Genomic DNA, 24,088 nt, shown 5'->3' with positions numbered 1-24,088 from the left:
CCTATTACCACATCAAGTGGTTAGTAATCAGTTACCAGGTACTTTATAAAGATAGATACCGTGATATTAGATTCCCTATTTGGACTTGATTCGACAGGATCGTCAAACTCAAATAAATCCTGCTGAGTACTCATGGTAAAAAATAATCAGTTGGAAACTAGTTAGAGAACACTTGTAATATTAAGTGCTTTACGAAATAAAAAGCGAAATTGAAATTCAGAAAAATGGTTTCGTATGAAAGAAGGTCGCGTGTCACGTTCTTGCTGATTAATAGACTTGGCGGTCATGTGAAGGGGATGAGTGTCACGCGTCCACGTTTTTGAGGTGGCGTGACCTGTGTACACGTCGCGTGCTAAGCAAGGGGCAGAGTCCAATATTACGTGCCCAATTGCCCCAGGCTTCTAGGAACAATAGAAGGTTCGGTAGATCATGCTAAGGAATCCTTCAAAGACCCTCTTGAAACTCTTCACATACAAGGCACAACTTTAATTCAGCTGGAGTCAGCAATTGCAGCCCCAACGACAATGTTGCATTCATCAGGGAGAATTTTTCCGCGTCGGCTTACGTAGACTGGATCATGATCTCATGGCGTCGACTGAAGACCGCGGAACCAACCTTGACCCTTGGAACCTTGGTTTTCAGCCAGCCCACTTTCGGCAAGGCGGGTTTCGGTAACTTTCACACGCGACTGGTAAGGTACGGTAAGCCAAAATCTGCCATTCTTCCTGACCTTCTATCCCTTCTTCAGTTATACTCCTCTTGGGTCGCCTTGCCTTCACTCTTCAGATCATCAACTACAGCTGCTGGAGGACCGGGGTAATGGACGCACCACGGAAGCTCGCTCTACACAGATCCATCTATTACAACGACCGATTCCAGTGATAGGGACGAGAGCACTAGTCGAGAACCTGACTGAACTGGCTATCTTGGGCGAGGAGAAGCCGATCAGCACCCAAGGCACCGCTAGCTTGCGGTACCATATATGCGACTCGGGCCGACATTGAACATGTTCCGGCCATATGGCTCCCATAAGGCCCCCCTCTTGCTTGACTTTCATTTCGTCCGTTGATTCCTGAAGTCTCCGACCATTGCCAATGGTTTGATGGTAGCCGCGAGACGCAAGGGTACTTTGCGAGTTCATATACAACTTGCTTCGCGCAGTATGCCGTCCTTGCTTCAGGCTCACTATGGAACAGCAGTACGGCATGTTTACCTCTCAGGGGCAACTAGTCGTCAGTTTGAAGTTTAAGCTGTCTGCAGGTGATTACAGAGTACAGTCTATCATTCCGGGAATCCTCGGTCAGTGCCTTTGTGATCCTGGTCTCTCGGTCCATGCCGACGCCACAGATTACACCGCCACCATGGATTTATCCTTGGTTGACACTGCATGGTTTGCTCCCGGTTCTAGTTGGGCTCGTCGGACTCGCCACTCCGGAGCATGGCGGACGTATCCCGATCTGAAGTCTGGTAGGCACCGTCACAGGATACAGTCCCAGGGCTTCTTGGCTTGCAAGGGTTCGGTAAGGGCCCTTCATCGTCATCCAAGCCTTGCCGGCTTTTGTTCGGCATTGCCGTTTCAACACGAATCTGTTTACTGCAGGATTAGCATCCTGGAGGGTACGCTGCGGTACAAGTACGGATTGGGACTTCTCGGCAGACTCGACGTGCATTCTTCCGAGGTAATGCTCAAGTGAACTGCGAGCACAACATCGTTCCTGGAAGCCGAGCAGTCAACAACAAATTGGCGAGCTCTAGTGCGGGCGAGACTGAAATAAGAGCTCTAGGTACCTAAGCATCCGTACGACATCCCCTAGTCGACTTCCTTTTATCTACATCGTTGGTGCAACAACAACAACAACAACAACAACAACAGCACAGCCGCCAGCCGAGTTGGAGGATATTCGTGCTACGTTACGCCCGCGCCTTGACGGATGATTACCATGACGCAGAGATGCCCATCTGCGGGCGGGAGCTCCCTGTGCATCGTTCATGCCTCATCTGCTTTATTCCCTCCGCGTACGACTTCGGCCAGGGGTACGACGAATGAAGTGAGGACACCATTCGACGTTGTGCTACTAGAGCGCCAGACAGCATCTATATATATGCAACGGTGCCATTCTTGGCGAACATCTTTCGCTGCCCAATGTTCCGTCGACTGCTACGCGTAGGGAGTCATCCATACCTAGCGGTTCTCTTCGAAATGGTCATGGGAGTATTCTTTCTACCAGGAAGAAATCCCATGAACCTGGCGCAGACCATTCCGCTTATTTGAAGGGCAGATTGCAGTTGCCCTTCAAGCGGGCATACATAGACAATAGCTCACCGGACAAGGTATTGTTGTAGTTCATTGACTAGCTAGCTCGCCATGGCGCTCAACGGCTCTCCCTTCTTATCAAAAGCAGATGTCGAGGGAGCAACTCCGACGTCCGGAACTCCAATTCATCCTTCATGCCATTACATTAGTGGTCGCGCACCGACGGATTTTCGGCCGCTCCAACACCTTGTTGCCGTAGTTAGACACCTAAATGGTGCTTACTTAACCTCGGTTTTGGGTGGTGGTTGAGGGAAGGGTACCTTCCAAAAATGAGTTCTTGTCTGCGATACCTGATCACGCGACCGCGGATATGTGCAATGTCATATCAGGCAAGGCATCACAGAAGAGATAACAAGAAGATACAAAAAATGATCTCAGCGGCAAAAAGATCTTTCTAGAGGATTCGTAGCAGAAGAGCAAAAATATTAAGGACGCGAGTCATGAAACTGCTCTGTGGTCGGTGCGCAGAGGATCGACCGGGTCGCACACCGTATGCCTGAATGAGCTCCATTGCTACTCCGGAGTATGGGGTGAATCACCTGCGAATCCTTGTACCCCGGTGCTTTTTCTGAGATCGGCAGTGAAGTCACGAGGACCGTCGAGGTCAAGTGCGTTACGTTGATCAATTATATTCTGTTTTCTTATCGTGATTTTCATACTGCGTAGAATTCTTGGAGAGCAAAGAAGGCGGTAAACTTGCGTCTCAGCTACAGGACGGGCATAGAGACATTCTCAAAGTCACCCTTCAAAATAGCCCATAGACAATAACACTACCACGAAAAGTCATCAGTCGGCATAAAGTACCTCAAGACCCATGTCATCAATTTTGTCAGAGCCCTTATCAGCAGCCATTACGCACCAATCGCAGGGTCAAAGTTGCATTAGCCGCGTGCTTGGCGGCCGATCGCAGCAATTAAAAGGCTTAAGCAGTCTCCCAGCAATCAGCAAGTGCAGAAAAGCAGCGTAAACCGGCGGAAACTCCGGTGAGTCCTTCAGAATTAGTTCTCGGGTCTTGCTTGGTGGCAAGTTCCCGCTGCCCATCTGCCGATGGTCCCCACATCGGTTCCAATGCTGATCGTTTCTCGGTGAGCAGAGGACAGCTGTTGATCCTTGCGTGGACTTTCTGTTAGTGAATCGATTACGAACGGTGCTGATAAGGGTTCTTATGACCGACATTTTGATGAGTTATGGGTTATGGGGTATCTGTATGGGGCATGAGGGGGGTACGGGGTATTCTAGTATACTATGTAGCACTGCCTTCAGTTGATGCTCACATCGGCTCTTTGAGTATTCTTATTTAACCGTAGTTATCTACTCCAAATCCTCGTTCAGAGTAAGATTCTAGAAGAGATTCGTGTGGAGAACCGATCAGATAACAATTGTTCAGTCTAATCTCTACAGAGTATAAGTTTATACTATGCAGTCAAGGGCACGTGGGGCTGGGGCTCAGGCACAAGCTTGGCATGATCTTCCGTAGCAAACTTTTCTCTTTCCACCCTCCATCGCCCGAAGTTCTCCCTTTTCGCTAGACATCGCCTCGAGGCACCCGGAGCACAGGGTACCGTATCATTCCGGTGAAGGCGTAGTTCAGATGGAGCAACTTGAGGCAGGTTAGGTAATGTTACGAGAAAGAGCCGGCTTCCGCAAGCGGGCGGGTTTCCGCCCAGAGATAAGGATCGATTCTGTGACCTTAATCGATCGACTAACACCCCGAACTTCGGACTCAGACATTAGCCTCGTCTTAGCCCGCCCTACCAACTGTATGGTTCCATGAACACTGTACCTTTCCACTCTTCCACTCCTGGGAGCCCTGGAGTCCTGCCGAGTTTCCCGCCAGGTTTTGTTCGCCTCCCGTCGGCCGTACCCAGGATCTTCTCGTCCGACTCCGGCTGTATACTCATTCGCTGCTCTCCGCCAGCTCCTCCTCCGCCTCCTCCCCACCATCCCGTCCGGACTGATACTTAAACCCGGTCGTGTGCCCTTTTCAAGACCTCTTCTTTTTTTTTTAAAATCCATCTATCCCAGCTGAGTTTTCTGCTTCGATTGTCTTCTCGCGGGCTCTTCACCACTTTCCTTGCATATCCACCATCCCTTATCAGCGATAAGCTTTTTTTGTCCCGCCACCATGTCTAACCTCCCCGTCGAGCCCGAGTTCGAGCAGGCCTACAAGGGTACGACCCTATTCAAGAAGTCTAATGCAATTGGCCGCTAACAGCGACAGAGCTTGCCTCGACCCTTGAGAACTCCACTCTCTTCCAGCAGCACCCCGAGTACCGCAAGGCCCTTGCTGTTGTCTCCGTCCCCGAGCGTGTCATCCAGTTCCGTGTCGTCTGGGAGGATGACAAGGGCGAGCTCCAGGTCAACCGTGGTTTCCGTGTGCAGTTCAACTCGGCCCTCGGCCCCTACAAGGGTGGTCTCCGTTTCCACCCCTCCGTCAACCTTTCCATCCTCAAGTTCCTTGGTTTCGAGCAGATCTTCAAGAATGCTCTCACCGGACTGAACATGGGTGGTGGCAAGGGTGGTTCCGACTTCGACCCCAAGGGCAAGTCCGACAACGAGATCCGCCGCTTCTGCGTTTCCTTCATGACCGAGCTCTGCAAGCACATTGGCGCGGACACCGACGTCCCCGCCGGCGACATCGGTGTCACCGGCCGCGAGGTCGGCTTCCTCTTCGGTCAGTACCGCAAGATCCGCAACCAATGGGAGGGTGTCCTCACCGGCAAGGGCGGCAGCTGGGGTGGCTCGCTTATCCGCCCCGAGGCCACCGGCTACGGTGTCGTCTACTACGTCGAGCACATGATCAAGCACGCCGGCAAGGGTGACTTCGCTGGCAAGCGCGTTGCCCTCTCCGGCTCCGGCAACGTCGCCCAGTACGCCGCCCTCAAGGTCATCGAGCTAGGCGGCTCCGTCGTCTCGTTCTCCGACTCCCAGGGCTCCCTCATCGTCAAGGACGAGTCCGCCTCCTTCACCCCCGAGGAAATCACCCTCATTGCCGACCTCAAGGTCGCCCGCAAGCAGCTCTCCGAACTCGCCGAATCCTCCACCTTCTCCTCCAAGTTCACCTACCTCCCCGGCGCCCGCCCCTGGACCCACATCCCCGGCAAGTTCGAGGTCGCCCTCCCCTCCGCCACCCAGAACGAGGTCTCCGGTGAGGAAGCCGAGTCCCTCATCAAGTCCGGCGTGCGCTTCATCGCCGAGGGCTCCAACATGGGCTGCACCCAGGACGCCATCGATATCTTCGAGGCCCACCGCAACGCCAACCCCGGCGACGCCATTTGGTACGCGCCCGGTAAGGCCGCCAACGCCGGTGGTGTCGCCGTCTCCGGTCTTGAGATGGCCCAGAACTCCGCCCGTCTCTGCTGGACCCAGCAGGAGGTCGACGCCCGCCTCAAGGACATCATGGAGTCGTGCTTCAAGAACGGTCTCGAGACTGCTCAGAAGTTCGCTACCCCTCCCGCCGGTGTTCTGCCCTCGCTCGTCACCGGCTCCAACATTGCTGGTTTCACCAAGGTCGTCGAGGCCATGAAGGACCAGGGTGATTGGTGGTCCAACTAACTCGTTGTCTAAATATCTAAAGTCTTCGAGATGTTGATGTTGCTATGATGATGATTTGTGACGCTTGTTTTCAGCCTTTCGGGATTGTTTTGTCTTTCTTCGAGCGTGGATAGAGGCGCCGGATTCGTTTCTAGCCTGCTTTTTTACCTTACTATACCTGTAGATAGACCTTGTGCATCGTCAGCTTGTTATACCATAGACGTTTTTTCAGAGCTCTTCACTTTCATACAAGTTGGAAACTATTTTTCTAGAATCTTTCTTTTATAGAGTAGTAACAGTATACAAATCTCGATTCCCAACAGCCCAGTAATATACATTTGGTCCCGATGGCGTCAGCTCGGTTTTGTGCAAGAAGCAATCTACCTACCTTGAGACTATTGAAGAAGGAACAAGGGTCTAGCACCTTGCCTAGACCTAGTTACCGTTTGGGAACGAGCGAAGGGACTACATCAACCGCTTGAAAACACCGATCCTCAACATGAACACAAATACCTTTCACAAATATCCTCTAGAACCCCTTCATTCCCATGCGTTAATCATCATGGGATCACTTATTGAGTGTCGATATCACTACTACTGTCAGTTGAGAATACACAAAAACGTACGCTTCATTCGCTTCAAACACGAGTTCCTCCATCACTCTCATCAAATCGCACCTGTTCTATCAAGTTATTGATTTGCCATTCACGCCGTGACTGTCGTCTACAGTCTTGCTGATTTAATTAATACAGATTAGTGGGTATACTTCGCCATTCTTAATCATCATTGGTCGGAACCGGGCATCCACACGTGACGTCTACGTATCACGTGAGCGATATCCATAATCCTCGATCTCATGAATGAACTCGACCAAACAACAACAGGCAAAATGCCCATTCCGTGGGCCAAGTCCCAAAAAATAAAATTCAAATAATCCCTCTTATATATAGTGCGTGCCATGCAAACCCGAGAAACCACGGCTACGGCCGCAACAGGGCAATGGAAAGCCTTTCTCCACCGCTGCCTGCTGCATCGCATCGACGCGGCCGAGTTCAGGGACTTGAGCAAGATGCTCTTCGTGCGGTGTCCGATCCCTGAATCGGCGCTTACTGATGCGCTTTTATCGACGCGCGCTGCGAGCGGCGTGAAATGGGACCCGCTGGTGCCGCTTTACATTGATGTTTTGGTTAAGATGGGGAGGGTCCAGGTTTCGAGTGTTTTGGGGGGGTTGTTGAGGTATTCGTCTATCACTGGTACGACTACGGCGACGACAACGCATAAACAGGGTCGGGATCAGGAGAAAAAGAAAAGGAAGAGGGGGAAGGGGTATACCCTCATGACTGATATCCGGGTTATCCAGGATGCGATGCTCTCGATCTCGACTGGGGCAGCGGCGAAGACGGCTCTTGAGGTTATTCATTCCTTCTCTGCTATTGTCGATTGGATCCAGGCGCTTATTGCTTGGCATAATGGGCAGCTTGATGCAGGGATGCCTGCCGGGATGATTGGGAATCCAGATGCGGTGTTGCTGTTTGAGTCGGTGGGGATTCTGCTCGCTGCGCTGTGGGGAATGGGGAAGGGGGTTGCGATTCTGGGGGCGGATGGGCATGAGGGTTTGTATTTTCGTTCCTTTCCCTTATGTGAAATTGTGGGTGGCGATACTGATTATTGGAAGGGCTTAAGATCCGACTCGGACAGGCGCTCTCGGCGTATCTTCCGCTCTGCGATGAGGTATCGCCGCCCCTGCGTAACCGGCTTGACAGTCTGCAGAAGGAATTCCATCTTTACGGACAGCCGCCGTCGAAGATTGATGTTGGCCTGATGGGGGATGTTAATGTCAATGCGCTGCAGTTTGAGGCGTCGGTGATTGATGGGCCGACTATAAACTCTAGAGCTGGTCTCTACGTTTATATCAATGCCATGGTATGCATTCCTTGTTTTTGACGTTACTCATGCTGATTAAGGATAGCTCGTCGGACGCCCACTAGTTGATGACAGCATACTACTCAACTACCTTCTAAACCGCTACGCAGGGCACTACGAAGTTTTAATTGAAGAAATCATAACGGCGTCATTCGACGTCCTCTCAAACGCAGTGGACCGCAACGAGTCCAGCAGGACTATGCTCTTACTTCGATCATTCCTCGTCAACAAGCTCCCGCCCTTCTTCTCCGCCATACTAGCCATGTCGATGGTGTCGCTGCCCATGGAAGTCTGCGTCAACCACGCACTTAGTCGAATCGACCCTAACACATTCCCGTCCTTCAGCCAAATGTTCTCGATGCAGGGCAACACAGCGCTGTCCGATGTTCGACAGGAATTTTTGTTCTCATGTGCCTCGCACAAGCTCATTCCGGAGTCGAGCATCGAGCGTTTACTAGGCGGAAACCCCATGCAGACGTTACCAACTGGCGGGTCATATGTGAAGGACGACCTGGTGGCGCAGATAAACGCAAACCACGAGCGCGCAGAGCGATTGATTAGTGACATCGAGTCGACGGAAGGAAACGCTGGTGCGATTGTCGGTGCCATCACAAAAGTAATGCACACTCTCGCCATGCAAAAGGAAACAATGACGCTGAAGAATATCTGCAACTCGCTGGCGCGCCGGCCACAGTCGTTAGACATCATGCTGCTTTTCCGCTCCCCAAAGCAGATCCTGCAGCCACTGGTCGCGCTCATAGACGCCTGGCACTGGGACGAAGACCAGGCCGAAAGTCAGCCTGTGTACGATGAATTCGGTAGCATTCTCCTCTTAATTCTGACATTCAAGTATCGGTACGACTTGCGGCCGTTCGACCTAGGTATTTCGAGCAATAACTCGTTCATCATCAAGCTCCTCGAACGCGGCTCCTCAAGCCAAAAACTCGACGAGCTGAGCGAGAAGCAGAATAAGAACCTAGGCGAGTGGATCGCAGCCCTCTTCATCGCGGAAGGGATATCCAACGAGACAATGTCCTCCTGCAGTCCGCAGGAATTCTACATGCTCGTGTCAACGCTCTTCGCGCAGAGCCTTGGGGCCTGCGAAGCCGGGAAGCTAGAATTCGACACATTAAAGGGCGGCTTCGAGTACCTCCTCGAACCGTTCCTCCTCCCTTCACTAATCGTCGCTCTCACCTGGCTGGGCAACCACATCTGGGAATCAGAAGCAGACCCAACCATCCCGTTAAAGACACTCCAGTCTCTGGTCTCACCGTCTTCAATCTCCGGCGAGGCGCGCGAAATCCACCTAACCGTACTGAACATCACCGCGCGAAGCCTAGAAGAACAACTAAAGGACGTCCGAGCGCGCCACCCCCAAAGAACAGACATCAAGCCAATCCTCGACGCGCTCGAACCATGCCTTTTTTTCCAGCGCACAGGCGCCGTGCACAAATCTGAGCTGGAACCATGGACGACCTTCTCACCGGGCGGACTGCTCGGAAGTATAAGGAACACCTTCCAATCCCTCGTCCTCTGGAGCACCAGCGCCGATACATCCGTCGCGCCGCCACCGCCGAGTTACACGCACCGCCAAATCATCTCCGCCATCCGCATGCTCGGCGCCGTCCGCGTCCTGTCCGCTATCCTCGACGAACTCAAACTCCAAACTGAATCCAGCGCGGCGGGAACCGGCGCCGCGGATCTCGCTCTCGATGTCGCGGCCTCTCTCGTCTCCGCTCCTCTCGCGGAGTCCTATACAGTCGACCAAAGCGCGCACCATCCGCCCAATAATCTGAATCAAGGCAAAGAATCCGATGAACAAACACCCCGCTGCGTGAACCTCACCCTCCGCGACGCACTGAATCTAGCGCATGAAACCGTTCCCAAAATGTCCGAGAAGGATCCCCTCCGCGCGGAACTCGTTGTGCGTCTTTACCGCCGCGTGAATGTTCTTCTTGCGCCGCCGGCACAGATGAATAACCTCGACATGGGCGTCGGAATGAATATGGGAATGGGCATGAACCTCAACATTATGGGTGATATGCATCTTGATGTTCCCGCCGGTGCTGGTGCCGGTGGTCCTGGTCCTGGTCCTGAGGACCAGAATATGAATCTGAATAACCAGCAAGATGTGGGTGGTGACCAACATCAACAAGCGAACCTCAATCAGATCATGGATAATGCTGCTGCTGCTGTGGGCATGGACATGGATATTAATATGGATGGGGCGGGGGGTGTTGGCGAACAAGGACTTGGCGTTGGTATTGGAGTCGGTGACCAGGGCCTTGGTGGGCTCGGTCTTGGAGAGGGCGATCAAAGTATCGACGATGTGCTTAATGCGGCGGAGATGAACCCGGAGTTTTTGGATTTGGATATGGAGGGGATGTTTTAGGATTTTTGACTGACTATTATCTTTGACTATCTATGCCCAGGGCCTGTTTGAGTTGAGTTGGTATCTTGTCTTGTTGGGTCTGTTTGGATAGGGCATATAACATGTTATGAGAGTTGGACTCGATATACTATATTCATTTATACCTAAACTGATGTTCAGATTGGACGGAGATATAACCAGTATCTCACTCTGTTGAAAAATGAGGTATAGTTTGAACATGTAAATCATTCCATAACAAAAAACTCAAAAGGATAAGTCAGTAAACCCAAACAGCGCCTTCAAGTTCAAACCATTCAACACGCGTTCCAGATAAAACAAATAGCATTGACAGTTTTCCCCGCTCCATCCCCAAGCCAATCTCTTGTCTTTATGCCCCTGGATAAGCTCAATCCCCAACAAAGTCCAACAGGTATATATCACATAGGATCCAACACCTCCAACTCCACCCTAACCCCTGTTAGTTCCGTCTCGATCAAGTAAGCATAAAAGTATCAGGACGAAATGGACAAACACACTAGTTCAAATCAAGGCTTATCAGACTTCTCCAAACCCCCCTGGATATTATCAACTGAGTCCGCAATTCCGTTATTCGGCATGATCTTGTCCAGCGCGATGTTCTCGATCAGGTGGAGGTCCCCCGTCGGTAGATGGGCGAGGGGGGCAGGGAGGCCGCCGGGTGACGGGGATCTTTCTTGGTTGAGAGAGGGGATATGTAAGGCGGAAGTGATGGAGGTGAGAAGCAGCGAGAGGATTGCGAAGGTTGAAAGGGTGTTTGTGGTGGACATATTATACTGATTAAGCGCGAAGAGCGGGTTGTTGGTTGTGGGCGGTTGGTCGGTCGTTTATAGATTTCTTAGTAAACTTAGTTTGGTTTTATAGAAGATGTGAAGATAGAGATAGAGATCGAGGTGACGGGGTGAGGATCAAAGCAATTAAGATAGCTAGCTAGGCAGGTAGGTAGGTATTGAGGTCTATATAGCTGTCCATGTTCGCGACGTGACCCGTGAAGTATGCATGCTTGCATTGCGGGCGCCTCGACACGTTTGCCTCAGTATGTAACTATCTGAACCACAAGACGTGATGCGATGCTTGCCCGTCGGGAATTCTGATCATAGGATGGAATGTATCAGATACGTAGCTAGGGATAGACTCGACGCGTCGCGTTGGGTCTACCTCGCTCTCATTCTCGAGTCGGGCCACTCATGGGACCGCATTTGTAAAGTAAGGAGGAGTAAAAGCTCTACTTTGTAGGAAGGGACCGAATTCGCGAACCAACTTGCATGGCCCGCTTAAGCTTTGAAGCAAAACGTCGTATATTGAATTTGAACCTCCTTCAACTCAACAAGAGTAATCCACCACGCAATGCTAGTATAAATAGATACAGCAATCATTATATAGAAATTAGTTAGTAGATAAGATAAGAAAAATGATGCGAGCAACCTTGGATGCCCGAACTCCAATCCAAAACAATAGGTAGATCAAGACCAAAATTCCGCCGGGTATCATTCATGCACCGTATTTGAAAGAAACGAAACGAAACGAAATGAAATGGAAATAAACGTGGCATGCCGGTAGGCAATTATATAGGCGATATTTCATCGCTGGTATCAGATATATCCTTCGTATGCGTGCGGTGGACATCCACTGTGACATGGCTGAGGCCCGTACAATCGCTTTGGCTATCGTCTTGGCCGTCACTTGCGGCATCGCCGTGGCTTTCGCTCTCAGCGGAGTGTGAATCGGCCCTCGATCTGGACAACGCCGAGTTAGGGCCCGAGAAGTCCATGCTCGGCAATGGGTCGGGATCATCGAGGACGCTCCTCCGTCGCGAGTACACGCCTCCCTGCGACGGATTATCCTTCTGGCGGGGGAGTGCGTGGACATTCGCACTGGTTTTCGGGACACGACTGCGGCGCCGGCGCGTATGCCGGAGATGTTCGTTCGGCACGGGGTCAACCTGTTTCCTGGCCGCGGGGACGACGTTGAGGTATACCGGGAAAAGAGCACCAGCTGCAAAAAGCGCAACGAGTACGGCGTACGAATCGGGCGTTGAATTCGTCGCGAGTTGGGCAGCAAAGCGAGCAAATGGGAGGAACGCGCCGCCGCTAATCGCGATCGTGAGAAGCGTGCCGGCGGTTTTGGTGTGCTTTCCTGTCCCGCGCAGCGCGATGGCGAAGATGATGCTGAATGCGCCGGACTCGAAGAGGTAGACTAGCATTGCGCTGGCGATGGCGGTGGGGCCGGTCGTGTGCATGCTTAATGCGGCGAAGACGATCATGCCAATGTATGAGAGGAGGAGAATCCAGCGAGGCTTGAGGAACCATTGTAGGAAAGCGGCGAGGAAGCGGCCGACAGCGAAGATGGAGCGGCCGATTGTGAGGTAGGTGAATGAGTTGAGCGGGGGATCGGGGTAGGTAGATGCGATTATGGAGTCGAAGCTTGTGGAGAAGACTTCCTGCCCGGCGACGTAGAAGAACTGCGACCATATGCCTAGGGCTAGGGTCATCCAGACGACCGGGATGCCGAATGGGGCGGCGCGGTTATCGTCGCGTCGGCGGTTAGCTAGTTCCTCGAGGTCTTCGTCGGAGGCTTCGGGTATGGGAAGGTAGTAGAAGGCAAGGGCTAGGAGCACGTCGAACAGCGAAATTCCGAGGTACGTCCACTGTACGTCGACAAGTGAAGAGACATCAGTCACACTGCGGAAGAGGACGCGCTTGGCAAGTAAGGGCGAGAGAACGCTCCCAACTGCTTGGACACCTTGTGATATATTCAGTCGGACTTCTGAATTCTCCAGCGGGCCGCAGAGTGAGATGAACGGATTCGCTGCGGTCTCGAGAATGGCAAGACCGCATCCAGTAATGAAGTTCGACACCAGGAAAGCGGAGTAAGATGTCAACACAGCGGACGGCCAGAAGATCAGCGACCCGCAGGCGTAGAAACACAAGCCCGTGATAAATGTCGCTTTGAATCCCCAGCGTTTAAGTACTAAGCGTCCAACTAGCGGCGGGGCCACCAGGTACCCCCCAAAGTACACACAATGAAGGCCAAGAGACCGCCAGGCGTCTAGACGCACAATCTGCTTGAACTGGTCGTTGAGGATATCCAGAAATCCGTACGCGAAGCCCCAGAGAAAGAACAGCACAGTCGTGATAGCATTGGGTGCTATCGACTCCTTATTGCTCAGCTTCAGCATATTGGCAGGTTTCTTCATGTTGACAAAGTCAAAAAAGGTCATGCTGCGCGGATCCGAGGTACTCGTCAAGGTAGTTGTGTTTGCCTCCGTATCGGTTTGAGTTTGAGTATTGATAGGTCCGGGTATTGCAAGCGCTTCCGAAAGACTCATCGGGTTCACGGACTCGTTGAGAACGGCATCGGCAGTGGCCATCGGCTGCAGCGGTGGAGGATCGGACGGACTTGTTTGAGTGCTGTTTGTGTTGTCGCGAATCATTTTCGGGACTATCCTTGCGACCAGTGGTTTGAGACTCGGTACGCAAGCGCACATAATCGAGACATTGACCTCGACGACTGACCACATGAACGAAAGAGACGCATACCCTGGCATTGAATTAGCAACAAGCGAGACCAAGGAACGCGAATGGACGCCTACAAGCAAAGTCACCCCCGCCATAATTTTGAAGGTGAATCTGACGAAGCGCAATCTCCCTGTCAGTCGTAGCCTCCTGCAAGTATGCGATGCGAATAACATCAACCACAGCAACGAAGAACCCAAAACTAAACGTAACCACCAGGATAATCTTCTGCTTCAGCGGCAGCCGCATGCGCGTGAGGATAGGGTTCGGTAAGACCAAAATAGCCAGGTCCGTAATGATATTGACCGGTGAGGAGGAGAGGTATAGGGTAAGGATATCGGTGCAGTGCGCGTCAACGGGGAGCGAGGCAGCCCACGCCGCGGAGACGGGGCGACATTGGAAGATATTGACAAACGTCAATGCGAAACCGGCGAGGTTTACAACGAGCAATGTAGCGTAGTTTGCATAGCGGAAGAGCTTCTCGCCTTGCGTAAGGGTGAGGTAGAAGACGAGGATGGCGGATTTGACGGCCATAAGGGCGGGATTCTAAGAAGCGCAGAAGAGCGGATATAAGCGGAATCCTTTTGCAACAGTCGGTCAACTCACATATAGCACGGTAAAGGCATAGTTGGCGCGGCTGAGAGGCGCTCGTGCCTCGACGGCAATATCATTATCGTGGAGACCAAGGCCTTTCGAGGTAGCGTAGAAGAGGGCGAACGAGAATCCAAAATCAATGACCTAGTGAGTCCACGAGTGAGCTGTCAGATGCGGCTAGCCGAGGTAAATGGTTAGGCAAAGCAAGCGTACCCACGCCAGCAGCATCAAATAATCGCCCAACGAGAGTCTGCGGACAATGAAGATGCGCGAGACGAAGCGGAGGGCGACGAAGATGGAAGCGAGCAGGAAGAAGACGATGGAGACGACGAGGACCTCGGGTCTGCGGTCTTCCATGGTTGACGGGACTACTTATGGAAGCGCGAGGTATCCATGGCCGGTGGAGGCATGTCCACTTGCAACTGAGAGAGAGGGAAGTGGAGAGAGATGCCAGGATGACAGGAGAGGAGAAAGAGGGAATCTGGGGTAGAAGAGCAGGACAGAAAATTCAAGCGAGTTGGAGTCTTGGAGAGGCACGGAACCAGACTGACGAAGCGAGGGGAAACGCAAAAAACAGGGCGCCCGGTGGGTCAAGGGATCGGATTCCATTATATTGCTGATTATCAATGCCTTTATGCTTGGACCCTGGATTCTGGATACTTTCAGGAGTAAGTCTGGTCTTGGAAGATTAGATCATTATCTGAGAATGCGTGCTGCACACGACTCGTTGCCGTTTATTTATGGCCAGTCTACCCCGGATCTCTTGGGCTGAGCCAGGATCCGGACCGGGAAACTACATCCCTATACACTGCCAACCATACAATGATTCCAGTCCTTCAAGGTTCAAGATGCTGATTGCTTCGTATCTACCATGGAAATTGTGAAGGAAACATTTCCATTGTTCAGCTGACCCAGAACCGTCAGCAATAATACACCGGAGCCCGGAGAAATCTAAAGAGCCAAGGGAAAAGACAATGTCACAGTTGCCGATCACTCAGCCTACCGACAGACTACTCCCCTTTAGTAATGGTCTACAGCGAAAAAGAATAGAAGAGGTCTACAGCTGAGCTACAGGAAGATCTCGACAATTGCCGAAAACACTTGATTCGTAGCGTCATAAGTCCCAGCGGGATTCCAGATCCTGTCCCCTCGCCTGCTTTGTTCCATGAAAAATAACAAATTGGGTGGATCGGATAACTTTGCAACAACCGAGTAAATATCTATAAACACGAAGGATAAATCGGGCCTCATGAAACCTGAACAAGTCGTTGAGTCTTCATGAGAAACGAACGGTAAAAAGGTATGTTATAGCGAGTGTAAGAAGCGTAAAGAGGCGACGACGACGCAGGAATAATGAAAATGCACGCATGCCGTAATCTAGTCCAACCACCACTCAACACCGAAGAGACGACCCTCGGCGAACGAGGCGAGCTCGCTGAAGAAGTGACGCGACAGGTCGATCGAGGTGTCGTCGCAGCCCATGCATTTGTCGACAACGGTACCAGTGGTGGTCTTGCCGCCGTACTTGATGGTGACGGTCCGGCCGCAGTCCTCATCCTTCATGATGCCAACAGGAAGGGCAATGACGTTCTCGGTGCTGCCGTCGTTGGTGGTACCGCAGCTGCTGGGGGCACTCATGGAGGTGGCAGTGTCGTAGAAGGTGATCTGACCAGTGCAGGGAGAGTCGGCAGAGCAAGGGCCGCCGGAGGAGTCGCTGCTGCCGGAGCTGGAGCCGGAGCTGGCGCTGGAAGTAGCGACAGGGGCAGGTTCGGCTGCGGAGGTCTCGACAGGGACGGCAGCCTGGGTGGTAGTACTCTGGACGGTAGGCTCAGGTTCAGGGGCCTGGGTGGGGACAGAAACGGTAGGAACCTGCACCTGGGTCTCGACGGAGGGAGCCTCAGGCTCAGCAGTCGAGATAGGCTCAGCAGTGCTGGTGCTAGTGGCAGTGGAAGTGGCGGTTGTAGTGGTGGTGGAGGTAGTGGTTTCAGGCTCGGGCTGAGCGGGAGCGGTGGCCTGGTTGACGGTCTCTTCGATGTAGGTGCTGGGGGCAGCCTGGCCAGCCTGGACGGTGGTGGTGACATCGACGGTGGTCCAGACAACGGTGGTCACGGTGTGCCAGACAGTGACCTCTTCGCGCTTGTGGTTGTGCTTGTGGCCATGGCTAGGCGCAGCAGCGCTCAGAGCGGCAAAGGCACCGGCAGCGATGGCGAGAGACTTTGCGATAGGGGCCATTGTGTTAAGGATGATCCGCTTTGCGAGTGTGTTGTATCAAGGACTGGAACAAAGAGAGACAAGCGCCCAGGGTATATCAAGGAGTGAGTGTTTGTTGACGGTGACTGCACAGCAGGTCCAACAATGTAGTCGAGGGTATCAAGGAGCGACAACTGCGAGATGCAGAAAGAGAGCGGCAAGGGCCTGAGGCTTGTCAATGAGAAGATGAGGATAGAGATGGAGGAAAGGCGCGAGAGGGCGTGACAGCGGTATTTAATCTAAATTCTAGTTCTTAGTGAGAGCACAAAGAACGGCTGCCACCCAATGGAGAGCCACCCCAGACCCACGGCCAACCACCGTTTAATTACCGCACAAACTCCAGCAGTCCCTCCGGTTTCCAACGGACTCCTGCTGCAGCTCGAGAAACAACAAGCCGCCATCTCATCTCATCAATCTCACCGCTGACCTGAGCTGTCGCTGTCCAACACACCAAACCCCCCGATCGGAGCCCCCGGAAATGCACCTTGATGAAAAGACTGGTCTAAATCTGACGAGTGTTGCGACTCGCCCGCCCAGGGTCTGGATCTCTTTTTGCATGCCCTTCAAGGTTTGTTAGCGCTCCTTTGGCTGTAAATTTGGTAACGCCAGGGGGATCGCCAATTAGAACCAAATTCGCAGCACCAAAGGTTCAGAGTCCCGGCGGGTGCCTGAGATGCGAACAGCCACACACAGCCTTGGCCTTGGCCCCCATCGTCGGCATTTTGACGTGGGCTAACTGGGTCTGAGGCCCAAAGCGAATGGATTGCTGACTTTGAAGTCTGAGCCGACCAGCGAGTCGCGGCCTCCGCTGGACGGCTGGTGGACAGGAACAGGAAACGAATCCACTGGCCAGCTGCGCTGCGCAGCTCTCGCTGTCAGTGTTCACTTTTCTGGCTTCTGCGCTGGCTGAGACGGAGAGGTGAGAGCTGGCTGGCCGCGGCAGGCTCAGCGACTTCCGGTGGCCGGGATCGCGCCACAAAACCCACCCGCGACTCAACAAGGCAATTGGGTTTGAGAGGTTAGGTTTCAGGTCTTGGTGGGCTCGTATTCAGTTCAGGTTCTGTTTTTTTAAGACAGGGTTTGCCCTGAATGAAGGCTGAAGGCTGACACTGGCTCTGAGACCTGGGTCTTTGTTTGCTGCTGTCTTCCACCTCCTGTCTTTCTCCTGGTTGGTGAGGACAGTATAGGTCTCTGGCTGGGTGCCTTGGTGACCCCTGTCAGAAATCGACAGCGACAGTAAGCTTCGTAGTTCGTACAGTAAGCTACAACATAAGTACGGACGCATTGCATTGTCAGCTTAGAAGTGCATGAAGCCATTGAATTATTTCTATGTCACAGTCAGGGTGGGGAATCAATGTAGACATCACCTGTCATACCCTGCTGCATGAACGCGGTCAACCGGGACACAAAAGCAATGGGATTGAGCCACGAATCTCCCATGCTGATTGAGATCACCCCACCCTCAACACTGAGCCCACCAATGATGCGCTGGTCTCGCTTAATCTTCGAGTTTACAGACTATATCTACCGGGAATGCGCTCTTGCTTCAGCCCGGGTTCTGGTCGAGGCAGTCCGGATTGATATAACCAGGTTATGCAGTATGAATATACATAATCGATTGCAAACCAATCTAGTTAGAATATGTAAACGACCATGACCATCAGTCGGTCAACTAAGTTTTAGAGAGATATCGAATCCGGGAACAATAACCACTTTACATCAACGTCATAGCGCAGGAAGGAAACACAAGGAGAAAAGAGAAACAACACACATCAACTCGTGATATAAGTACAAAGAAAACAAGAAACAAACCCGATATTAGACATAGAACACCAAACCAAAGAACAAGACAATGAGACACTTAACCCTGGCACATAATGCAGGCCTCCTTGTTCTCAATGCTGCATTGGAGGACCTTCTGCGAGTAGATGTCTGCCTCGCTAGGTTCGCCATCCTTCTTCTCCTCTTCCGAGTTCTCCGCTTCGCCGTTGGTCTCAGCCTCGTGAGATATGCCGTTGGTGGCCTTCTCCTCGTTACCATTCACCTGCGGAGCGGGAGCACGGGGCACTGCGGAGTAGTTCGTGGCTGCAGCGCCAGCAACCTTCTTCTTGTTGGTCCGCGCAACGTTGGTGTCGGTGACCTTGAGCTGCTCCTGGTCGACTGTGAATTGGATAGGAGCAGAAGCAGCCATCGTACGGAGGTAGTACATGCCGGTCTTCAGACCCATCTTCCATCCAGCAAAGTGCATGCTAGTGATCTTGCCCATGGTGGGTTCCTTCAGATGGATGTTGAGTGATTGAGACTGGTCAATGTACGCACCACGGTCTGCAGCCATCTCCAGGATCCGGCGCTGAGAGATCTCCCACACGGTCTTGTAGAGAGCCTTGATGTCTTCGGGAATGTTGGGGATGTTCTGCACTGAACCGCCTTCGGCAATGATACGGTTCTTCATGTTGTCTGACCACAGACCAAGGTCGACAAGATCCTTGAGCAGCCAAGGGTTGACAACCTGGAACTCACCCGCAAGGACACGGCGGGAGTAGATATTGGAGGTGTAAGGCTCGAAACACTCGTTGAAACCAAGGATCTGACTAGTACTGGCAGTGGGCATGGGCGCAACAAGAAGACTGTTGCGGACACCAGTCTGCGCAATCTTTGCCTTGAGAGCATCCCAGTCCCAGAGGTCGGTGGGGGTACGTTCCCACATGTCGTATTGCAGGATACCCTGCGAGACAGGGGAGCCCTCGTAGGACTCGTAGGGGCCATTCTCCTTGGCCAGGTCTGAAGACGCCGTCAAGGCAGCGTGGTAGATGGTCTCGAAGATCTGAATGTTGAGCTGCTTAGCTTCAGCCGAGTCGAAAGGCAGGCGCAGAGCGAGGAATGCATCAGCCAGACCGTTCACACCAAGGGCAATGGGACGGTGGCGGAAGTTGCTCTTCTTTGCTTCAGGGACAGGGTAGAAGTTGATGTCGATGATCTTGTTCAAGTTGCGAACCAGAACCTCGACAACCTCGTGCAGCTTGCCAAAGTCGTACTCCCCGCGAGCAGCGTCGACGAAGGTAGGAAGGGCAAGGGAAGCCAGGTTGCAAACAGCGACCTCATCAGGAGCAGTGTACTCAATAATCTCAGTGCAGAGGTTAGAGCTGCGAATGGTTCCCAGGTTCTTCTGGTTGCTCTTCCTGTTGCAAGCATCCTTGTAGAGCATGAAGGGGTTACCAGTCTCAGTCTGGGCCTCCAAGATGGCGTACCAGAGCTTCTGAGCCTTGACGGTTCGGCGGCCGCGGCCTTCCTTCTCGTACTGCTCATAGAGAGCCTCGAACTCTTCACCGTAAACGTCCGCCAGACCAGGAGCCTCGTTGGGGCAGAAGAGGGTCCAGTCACCGTTCTGCTCCACTCGCTTCATGAAAAGATCGGGGGTCCAGAGAGCATAGAATAGGTCACGAGCTCTGACTTCCTCCTTTCCGTGGTTCTTACGGAGGTCCAAGAACTCGAAAACATCAGCGTGCCAGGGCTCAAGGTAGATAGCAAAAGCACCAGGGCGCTTGTTGCCTCCCTGGTCGACGTATCTAGCAGTGTTGTTGAATACTCGGAGCATGGGCACAATACCGTTGGACGACCCATTGGTACCGCCAATGTATGAGCCAGTGGCACGAATGCGGTGAACGTTCAGACCGATACCGCCAGCAGTCTTGGAGATCATGGCACAAGTCTTCAATGTGTCGTAGATACCGTCAATGCTGTCCTCCTTCATGTCGACCAAGAAGCAGGAAGCCAGCTGAGGCTGGGGAGTACCCGCGTTGAAGAGAGTCGGGGAGGCGTGCGTGAAGTACTTTTGTGACATGAGGTTGTAGGTCTCAATCGCCCTCTCGATATCGGTGCCGTGAATTCCAACGGCAACGCGCATCAGCAGGTGCTGAGGACGCTCGGCAACCTTGCCATCGAGGCGCAGAAGGTATGATCGCTCAAGAGTCTTGAAGCCGAAGAAGTTGTAGTTGAAGTCACGGTCATATACAATGGCAGAGTTGAGCTCGTCTGCATGTTTCATAATTGTCTCATAAGTTTCTTTGGATATCATAGGCGCTGGTTTTTTATTCTTCGGATTCACATAATGGTAGAGATCTGAGATGACAAGGGAGAATTGCTTCTTGGTCTGCTTGTGGAGGTTGGAAACGGCGATACGAGCGGCGAGGATGGCATAATCGGGGTGAGTAACGGTCATGTATGCCGCAGTCTCAGCAGCCTAGGGAAGAGTATCAGCATCTGGCAGTACATGGATGGCTTCGGCGGACATACCAGGTTGTCAAGTTCGACTGTGGTCACGCCCTGGTAGACACCAGAGATGACCTTCTGGGTGATAGCAGCAGCATCGACATGCTCTGGGTCAAGGCCATAACAGAGCCTTGAGACACGGGCTGTGATCTTGTCGAATTGTACGCGTTCTTTGCGTCCGTCTGTGATTAATAATGCATTAGCAAAGTTCGTGTCTCGAGTGGCGACACGGTCAAATCGCGTGCAGAATCGTTGCCAACGCATTTGAATCGTAGCTTATGACATGGAGGAACTCGGAAATGGTGTCCTGAAGCAGACATACCTCTCTTGTAGACAAACATCGTGTACGATAGCGAAATTCGACGCGGCGAGTATGAGCAACTGGGTATCTGGAAAAGAAAAGAAGGGTATAAAGATGATGGCAATACTAGTGAGCACTGAAGAGTCTTTGGAGCAGTACAAGTGAAGGAAGGAGGGTTGCTTTAAGTCCAGAGACAAGGCTGAGAGAGATGAAGAGAAAAGCGAGACCGGAGGGGCTGAAGGAAGGGAGATATTGTATCCGGCTCACGCGTTCCCCGGTGGATATCAACGCGAATTTTCGTGTTTGGGTTTAATGGGCTCCCGCAAACCTTTGTTTCGGAAACGCGGTCACGTGAGAAACGTGCTCTGCAGCCATGATGCAACCACCACAACTGACATTACCCCAGAGTTTGCTTTGAAAACGTCCCAGGCTCGTTTCGAGTACATGGGCGTGTGATACAACAATGATGCTAAAACGCGTGCCGCGATTTAAGGTTTCTGTGGTTCTCACTGCGAGGATTGTATTCTGTAACTAACAATGTATGTCTCGAAAGATCCACATGAAGATAATCCGATCAACTTGTCCAGGCCCCCAATATATTACAGTTGGTACGACTTCTCTAGAGAGTAGCAGCGAATCCAACGAAAACGACAGCCGCGAACGCGGCGGCAGAGACTTGCTTGTCGGAAGAAGCGCCGTTAGTCGGGGTAGGGTCGTCTGCACTCTCGGAGGTTGAAGCAGACTCAGTGTCGGAGCCGGAGCCAGAGCTGGATTCGGAGCCAGAGTCGGAATCCAAGTCAGAGGTCGAGCTGGCACCAGAAGAAGTGGTTGCGCTGCCGCTATGGGTGCTGGTAGACTCGGAGTCAGAGTCCGAGGTCTTGGTGGAAGAGTGAGAAGAAGTCGAGGTCAAGGTCGAAGATCCGGTGTCTATTCACGTAGAGTTAGGTATATACCGAGACCTCGTATATCCAAAAGGGCGACTAACCAACTTCGAAGCCGGCATCTTCGCAGACGCTGGAGTAGTACTTCAGAGCATCTTTGGCCTCATCTCCACACTCATCTTTGATCGAGGACTGAATTTCTTTGGCGTTGGTCTTGCAGAGGGCCTTTAGGTCGCCGGGGGTCTCGGGGCTATTTCAAATCTATCCTTAGCACATGAACTGCATGAATCGCATTCTTCTACGTATTCTTCAGCGTACCCCACGACAGTAAGAAGACAGGCAGGCGTGCCGGTGCCAGCAGCGGCAACAACCTTGCCGAGAACGAAGAGGGTGAAAAGCGCAGTGGATTTTGCGAAGAGCATCTTGGCGATTTGAACGGAGAACTTGAAGTGGAATCGGTAGTTCAGGGGAATCAATGGGATTCGCCGAGGTACGGTAGTTCAAGGAGCGACTGGGTTGGTACTGGTAAAGACCGTGGAAGTGATAAATGAAAGACTGGTCTGTAGAACGAGCGACAGACAGGATAATGATCGAGTTCAAGGAGGATCTCGAGAAGCAGCAATAAAGAACGTTGTTGATGATGGAGGAATAACAAGGAATTGAAGGCTTGGCCCCAGCAGAGGATTGTTTCACCCAATAGGGAAAGTGCCCTGCTGATCACTCGTCCCTGGAGTCCCTGATCTCAGCCCAATCTCGCGGAACATTAATTTCTCCATGAGCACCTCAGGCAACAAACCCATCTAACGGCAGATCGGACGATCTTCGAAGCAAGGCAAATTTGAAACGAACACCTCTATCACTGTGCTTCTCGGTCTCGAAAAGGGGCTAATTGCGTTGTCAAAACTCACACTTATTGCAGGCATCCATGCTGGGCCTTCCGATTGCATACCAACTGTAGGAAAGCCGCTTCATGTTTAAGCACTTCAGCAGCCACCACGAACGTCTCACGATCCAAGAGAGGCTTATAAAAAGACGAGGCAGGCATATTACTTCGCAAGATCCTAATTCAAGTATGGAGCATAACTCCTAGTATAAGTCTTCATTCATCAAATTCATCATCCATATCTCATCCAAATTAGTATTCCCACTTGGGATCATAAGAACTCGTAATTATCTCCTGCACGTCCAGTCTATAATCCACAATTTCCCTCCCATTAACAAGATCATTCTCATCTACCCGTTTCTCTGCCTCAGCTTCATCCTTCGCAATCCCCGCCTTAACATGGCGCTTAATCAATCGCTTCCGCGCCGTATCAAAATCAACATCCACAAACCAAAGTTCATCCATCAGTTTGGCCGCTAAACTCCACGGCTCCCTATTCAAGCTGAGGTAGTTACCCTCAAATAATATGACCCGCCGCTCAGCCGCAATGGGGATATCGTTGTCCACGGGGTCCTTAACTGCATGGTCGAAACTTGGCGCGTGCAATGTCTGCGTCTGGGCCGTTAATGGCTCGCGCAGGGCCCGCACTAGCTCTAGAAACTTGTCTCCATCGAATGTGAAGGCCGCGCCGCGGCGTGCGGCAGCCATCTCTGGGTCCGGCATTTGAGCAAGTTGTGCTCGTGTGAGGTGGTATCCGTCCATGGGGATTGAGGTGGCGATGAGGCGGCCTCCGTTTTGGGCGCCGTATAGTTCGTTTATGCGTTTGGCCATTGAGATGGCGAGTTCGGTCTTTCCTGAACCAGGGATCCCGCTGACTGCAATTAGGAGGCGGGCGTTTTCAGGAGTGTTCTGGAACTTCTCTGGTTTGGGAGACTCTGTCAGTGGTTGAGGATGCTTGCGGGGGTGCGCTTGAGACTCACCCCAGACTCTACCGACTAAGCGCGTGACTTGTGATTCCATGGTGGTGTTGTTTGTGTAAAGCAATAAAAACAGGTGGAGAGCGCACGAGCTCAGGGACGGATGGCCAAGATCTCAATCAGAGCGCCTGGATAGCTTGCGATAGCTGGGAGGCCGTGATAGATGGTTTGAAGGAATGGTAAACTTGATTGTCAATTTATGGGCGGCGTGCTTGTTCAAATCGTGTCTTCCATGGTAGA

General features: G+C 52.3%; 9 protein-coding genes across 9 annotated transcripts; 4 read left to right on the top strand and 5 right to left on the bottom strand.

The window, feature by feature from the left end:
• Positions 1 to 1,004: 1,004 nt before the first annotated feature.
• On the top strand, positions 1,005 to 1,813 carry BDV17DRAFT_135292 (uncharacterized protein). The gene has a single exon (XM_073754204.1). The coding sequence runs from the start codon at positions 1,188 to 1,190 to the stop codon at positions 1,692 to 1,694; it is 507 nt and encodes a 168-aa protein (XP_073614068.1). The 5' UTR covers positions 1,005 to 1,187; the 3' UTR covers positions 1,695 to 1,813.
• On the top strand, positions 1,814 to 2,267 carry BDV17DRAFT_135293 (uncharacterized protein). Its single transcript, XM_073754205.1, has one exon. It carries the CDS (start codon positions 1,932 to 1,934, stop codon positions 2,166 to 2,168), a length of 237 nt encoding a protein of 78 aa, XP_073614067.1. The 5' UTR covers positions 1,814 to 1,931; the 3' UTR covers positions 2,169 to 2,267.
• Positions 2,268 to 3,832: 1,565 nt separating this feature from the next.
• On the top strand, positions 3,833 to 6,127 carry BDV17DRAFT_267902 (glutamate dehydrogenase). The gene is made up of 2 exons (XM_073758411.1): positions 3,833 to 4,485; positions 4,536 to 6,127. The coding sequence occupies exons 1-2, from the start codon at positions 4,440 to 4,442 to the stop codon at positions 5,867 to 5,869; spliced, it is 1,380 nt and encodes a 459-aa protein (XP_073614066.1). The 5' UTR covers positions 3,833 to 4,439; the 3' UTR covers positions 5,870 to 6,127.
• Positions 6,128 to 6,740: 613 nt separating this feature from the next.
• On the top strand, positions 6,741 to 10,287 carry nut1 (putative RNA polymerase II mediator complex subunit Nut1). The gene is made up of 3 exons (XM_073754203.1): positions 6,741 to 7,461; positions 7,524 to 7,771; positions 7,818 to 10,287. Exons 1-3 carry the CDS (start codon positions 6,807 to 6,809, stop codon positions 10,161 to 10,163), a joined length of 3,249 nt encoding a protein of 1,082 aa, XP_073614065.1. The 5' UTR covers positions 6,741 to 6,806; the 3' UTR covers positions 10,164 to 10,287.
• A 1,231-nt stretch (positions 10,288 to 11,518) lies between these two features.
• On the bottom strand, positions 11,519 to 14,886 carry BDV17DRAFT_135269 (putative MFS monosaccharide transporter). Its single transcript, XM_073754202.1, has 4 exons — positions 14,501 to 14,886; positions 14,300 to 14,431; positions 13,771 to 14,239; positions 11,519 to 13,718 (listed from the first exon to the last, which is right to left on the bottom strand). Exons 1-4 carry the CDS (start codon positions 14,642 to 14,644, stop codon positions 11,743 to 11,745), a joined length of 2,721 nt encoding a protein of 906 aa, XP_073614064.1. The 5' UTR covers positions 14,645 to 14,886; the 3' UTR covers positions 11,519 to 11,742.
• Positions 14,887 to 15,664: 778 nt separating this feature from the next.
• BDV17DRAFT_292896 (uncharacterized protein) lies at positions 15,665 to 16,519 on the bottom strand (the record flags this gene model as incomplete). Its single annotated transcript, XM_073762464.1, has 1 exon — positions 15,665 to 16,519. One exon carries the CDS (start codon positions 16,517 to 16,519, stop codon positions 15,665 to 15,667), a length of 855 nt encoding a protein of 284 aa, XP_073614063.1.
• A 1,879-nt stretch (positions 16,520 to 18,398) lies between these two features.
• BDV17DRAFT_292895 (ribonucleotide-diphosphate reductase subunit RNR1) lies at positions 18,399 to 21,147 on the bottom strand (the record flags this gene model as incomplete). Its single annotated transcript, XM_073762463.1, has 3 exons — positions 18,399 to 20,777; positions 20,831 to 20,988; positions 21,129 to 21,147. The coding sequence occupies 3 exons, from the start codon at positions 21,145 to 21,147 to the stop codon at positions 18,399 to 18,401; spliced, it is 2,556 nt and encodes an 851-aa protein (XP_073614062.1).
• A 463-nt stretch (positions 21,148 to 21,610) lies between these two features.
• BDV17DRAFT_267893 (putative GPI anchored cell wall protein) lies at positions 21,611 to 22,698 on the bottom strand. The gene is made up of 3 exons (XM_073758410.1): positions 22,307 to 22,698; positions 22,093 to 22,238; positions 21,611 to 22,034 (listed from the first exon to the last, which is right to left on the bottom strand). Exons 1-3 carry the CDS (start codon positions 22,408 to 22,410, stop codon positions 21,727 to 21,729), a joined length of 558 nt encoding a protein of 185 aa, XP_073614061.1. The 5' UTR covers positions 22,411 to 22,698; the 3' UTR covers positions 21,611 to 21,726.
• Positions 22,699 to 23,123: 425 nt separating this feature from the next.
• BDV17DRAFT_292893 (kinase-related protein) lies at positions 23,124 to 23,891 on the bottom strand (the record flags this gene model as incomplete). Its single annotated transcript, XM_073762462.1, has 1 exon — positions 23,124 to 23,891. One exon carries the CDS (start codon positions 23,889 to 23,891, stop codon positions 23,124 to 23,126), a length of 768 nt encoding a protein of 255 aa, XP_073614060.1.
• Between the last annotated feature and the right edge of the window lie 197 nt (positions 23,892 to 24,088).

This window comes from Aspergillus undulatus (assembly GCF_047715775.1).
Source record: "Aspergillus undulatus strain CBS 261.88 unplaced genomic scaffold BDV17scaffold_36, whole genome shotgun sequence".
Lineage (NCBI taxonomy): Eukaryota > Fungi > Ascomycota > Eurotiomycetes > Eurotiales > Aspergillaceae > Aspergillus > Aspergillus undulatus.
This window is presented reverse-complemented; position numbering and strand designations above follow the sequence as displayed.

Bases quoted from the DNA above. Each gene is read 5' to 3' on its own strand.
- BDV17DRAFT_135269 (XM_073754202.1), bottom strand. From the start codon at position 14,644: ATGGAAGACCGCAGACCCGAGGTCCTCGTCGTCTCCATCGTCTTCTTC. The intron at 14,432-14,500 runs GTACGCTTGCTT...TGGACTCACTAG, and splicing joins ATTTGATGCTGCTGGCGTGG to GTCATTGATTTTGGATTCTC. The intron at 13,719-13,770 runs GTAGGCGTCCAT...ATTCAATGCCAG, and splicing joins TGGCGGGGGTGACTTTGCTT to GGTATGCGTCTCTTTCGTTC.
- BDV17DRAFT_267893 (XM_073758410.1), bottom strand. From the start codon at position 22,410: ATGCTCTTCGCAAAATCCACTGCGCTTTTCACCCTCTTCGTTCTCGGC. The intron at 22,239-22,306 runs GTACGCTGAAGA...GATTTGAAATAG, and splicing joins TGTCTTCTTACTGTCGTGGG to CCCCGAGACCCCCGGCGACC. The intron at 22,035-22,092 runs GTTAGTCGCCCT...CTACGTGAATAG, and splicing joins AGATGCCGGCTTCGAAGTTG to ACACCGGATCTTCGACCTTG.
- BDV17DRAFT_135293 (XM_073754205.1), top strand. From the start codon at position 1,932: ATGATTACCATGACGCAGAGATGCCCATCTGCGGGCGGGAGCTCCCTG.
- BDV17DRAFT_267902 (XM_073758411.1), top strand. From the start codon at position 4,440: ATGTCTAACCTCCCCGTCGAGCCCGAGTTCGAGCAGGCCTACAAGG. The intron at 4,486-4,535 runs GTACGACCCTAT...TAACAGCGACAG, and splicing joins GTTCGAGCAGGCCTACAAGG to AGCTTGCCTCGACCCTTGAG.
- BDV17DRAFT_135292 (XM_073754204.1), top strand. From the start codon at position 1,188: ATGGAACAGCAGTACGGCATGTTTACCTCTCAGGGGCAACTAGTCGTC.
- nut1 (XM_073754203.1), top strand. From the start codon at position 6,807: ATGCAAACCCGAGAAACCACGGCTACGGCCGCAACAGGGCAATGGAAA. The intron at 7,462-7,523 runs GTTTGTATTTTC...GATTATTGGAAG, and splicing joins GGGGGCGGATGGGCATGAGG to GGCTTAAGATCCGACTCGGA. The intron at 7,772-7,817 runs GTATGCATTCCT...GATTAAGGATAG, and splicing joins ACGTTTATATCAATGCCATG to CTCGTCGGACGCCCACTAGT.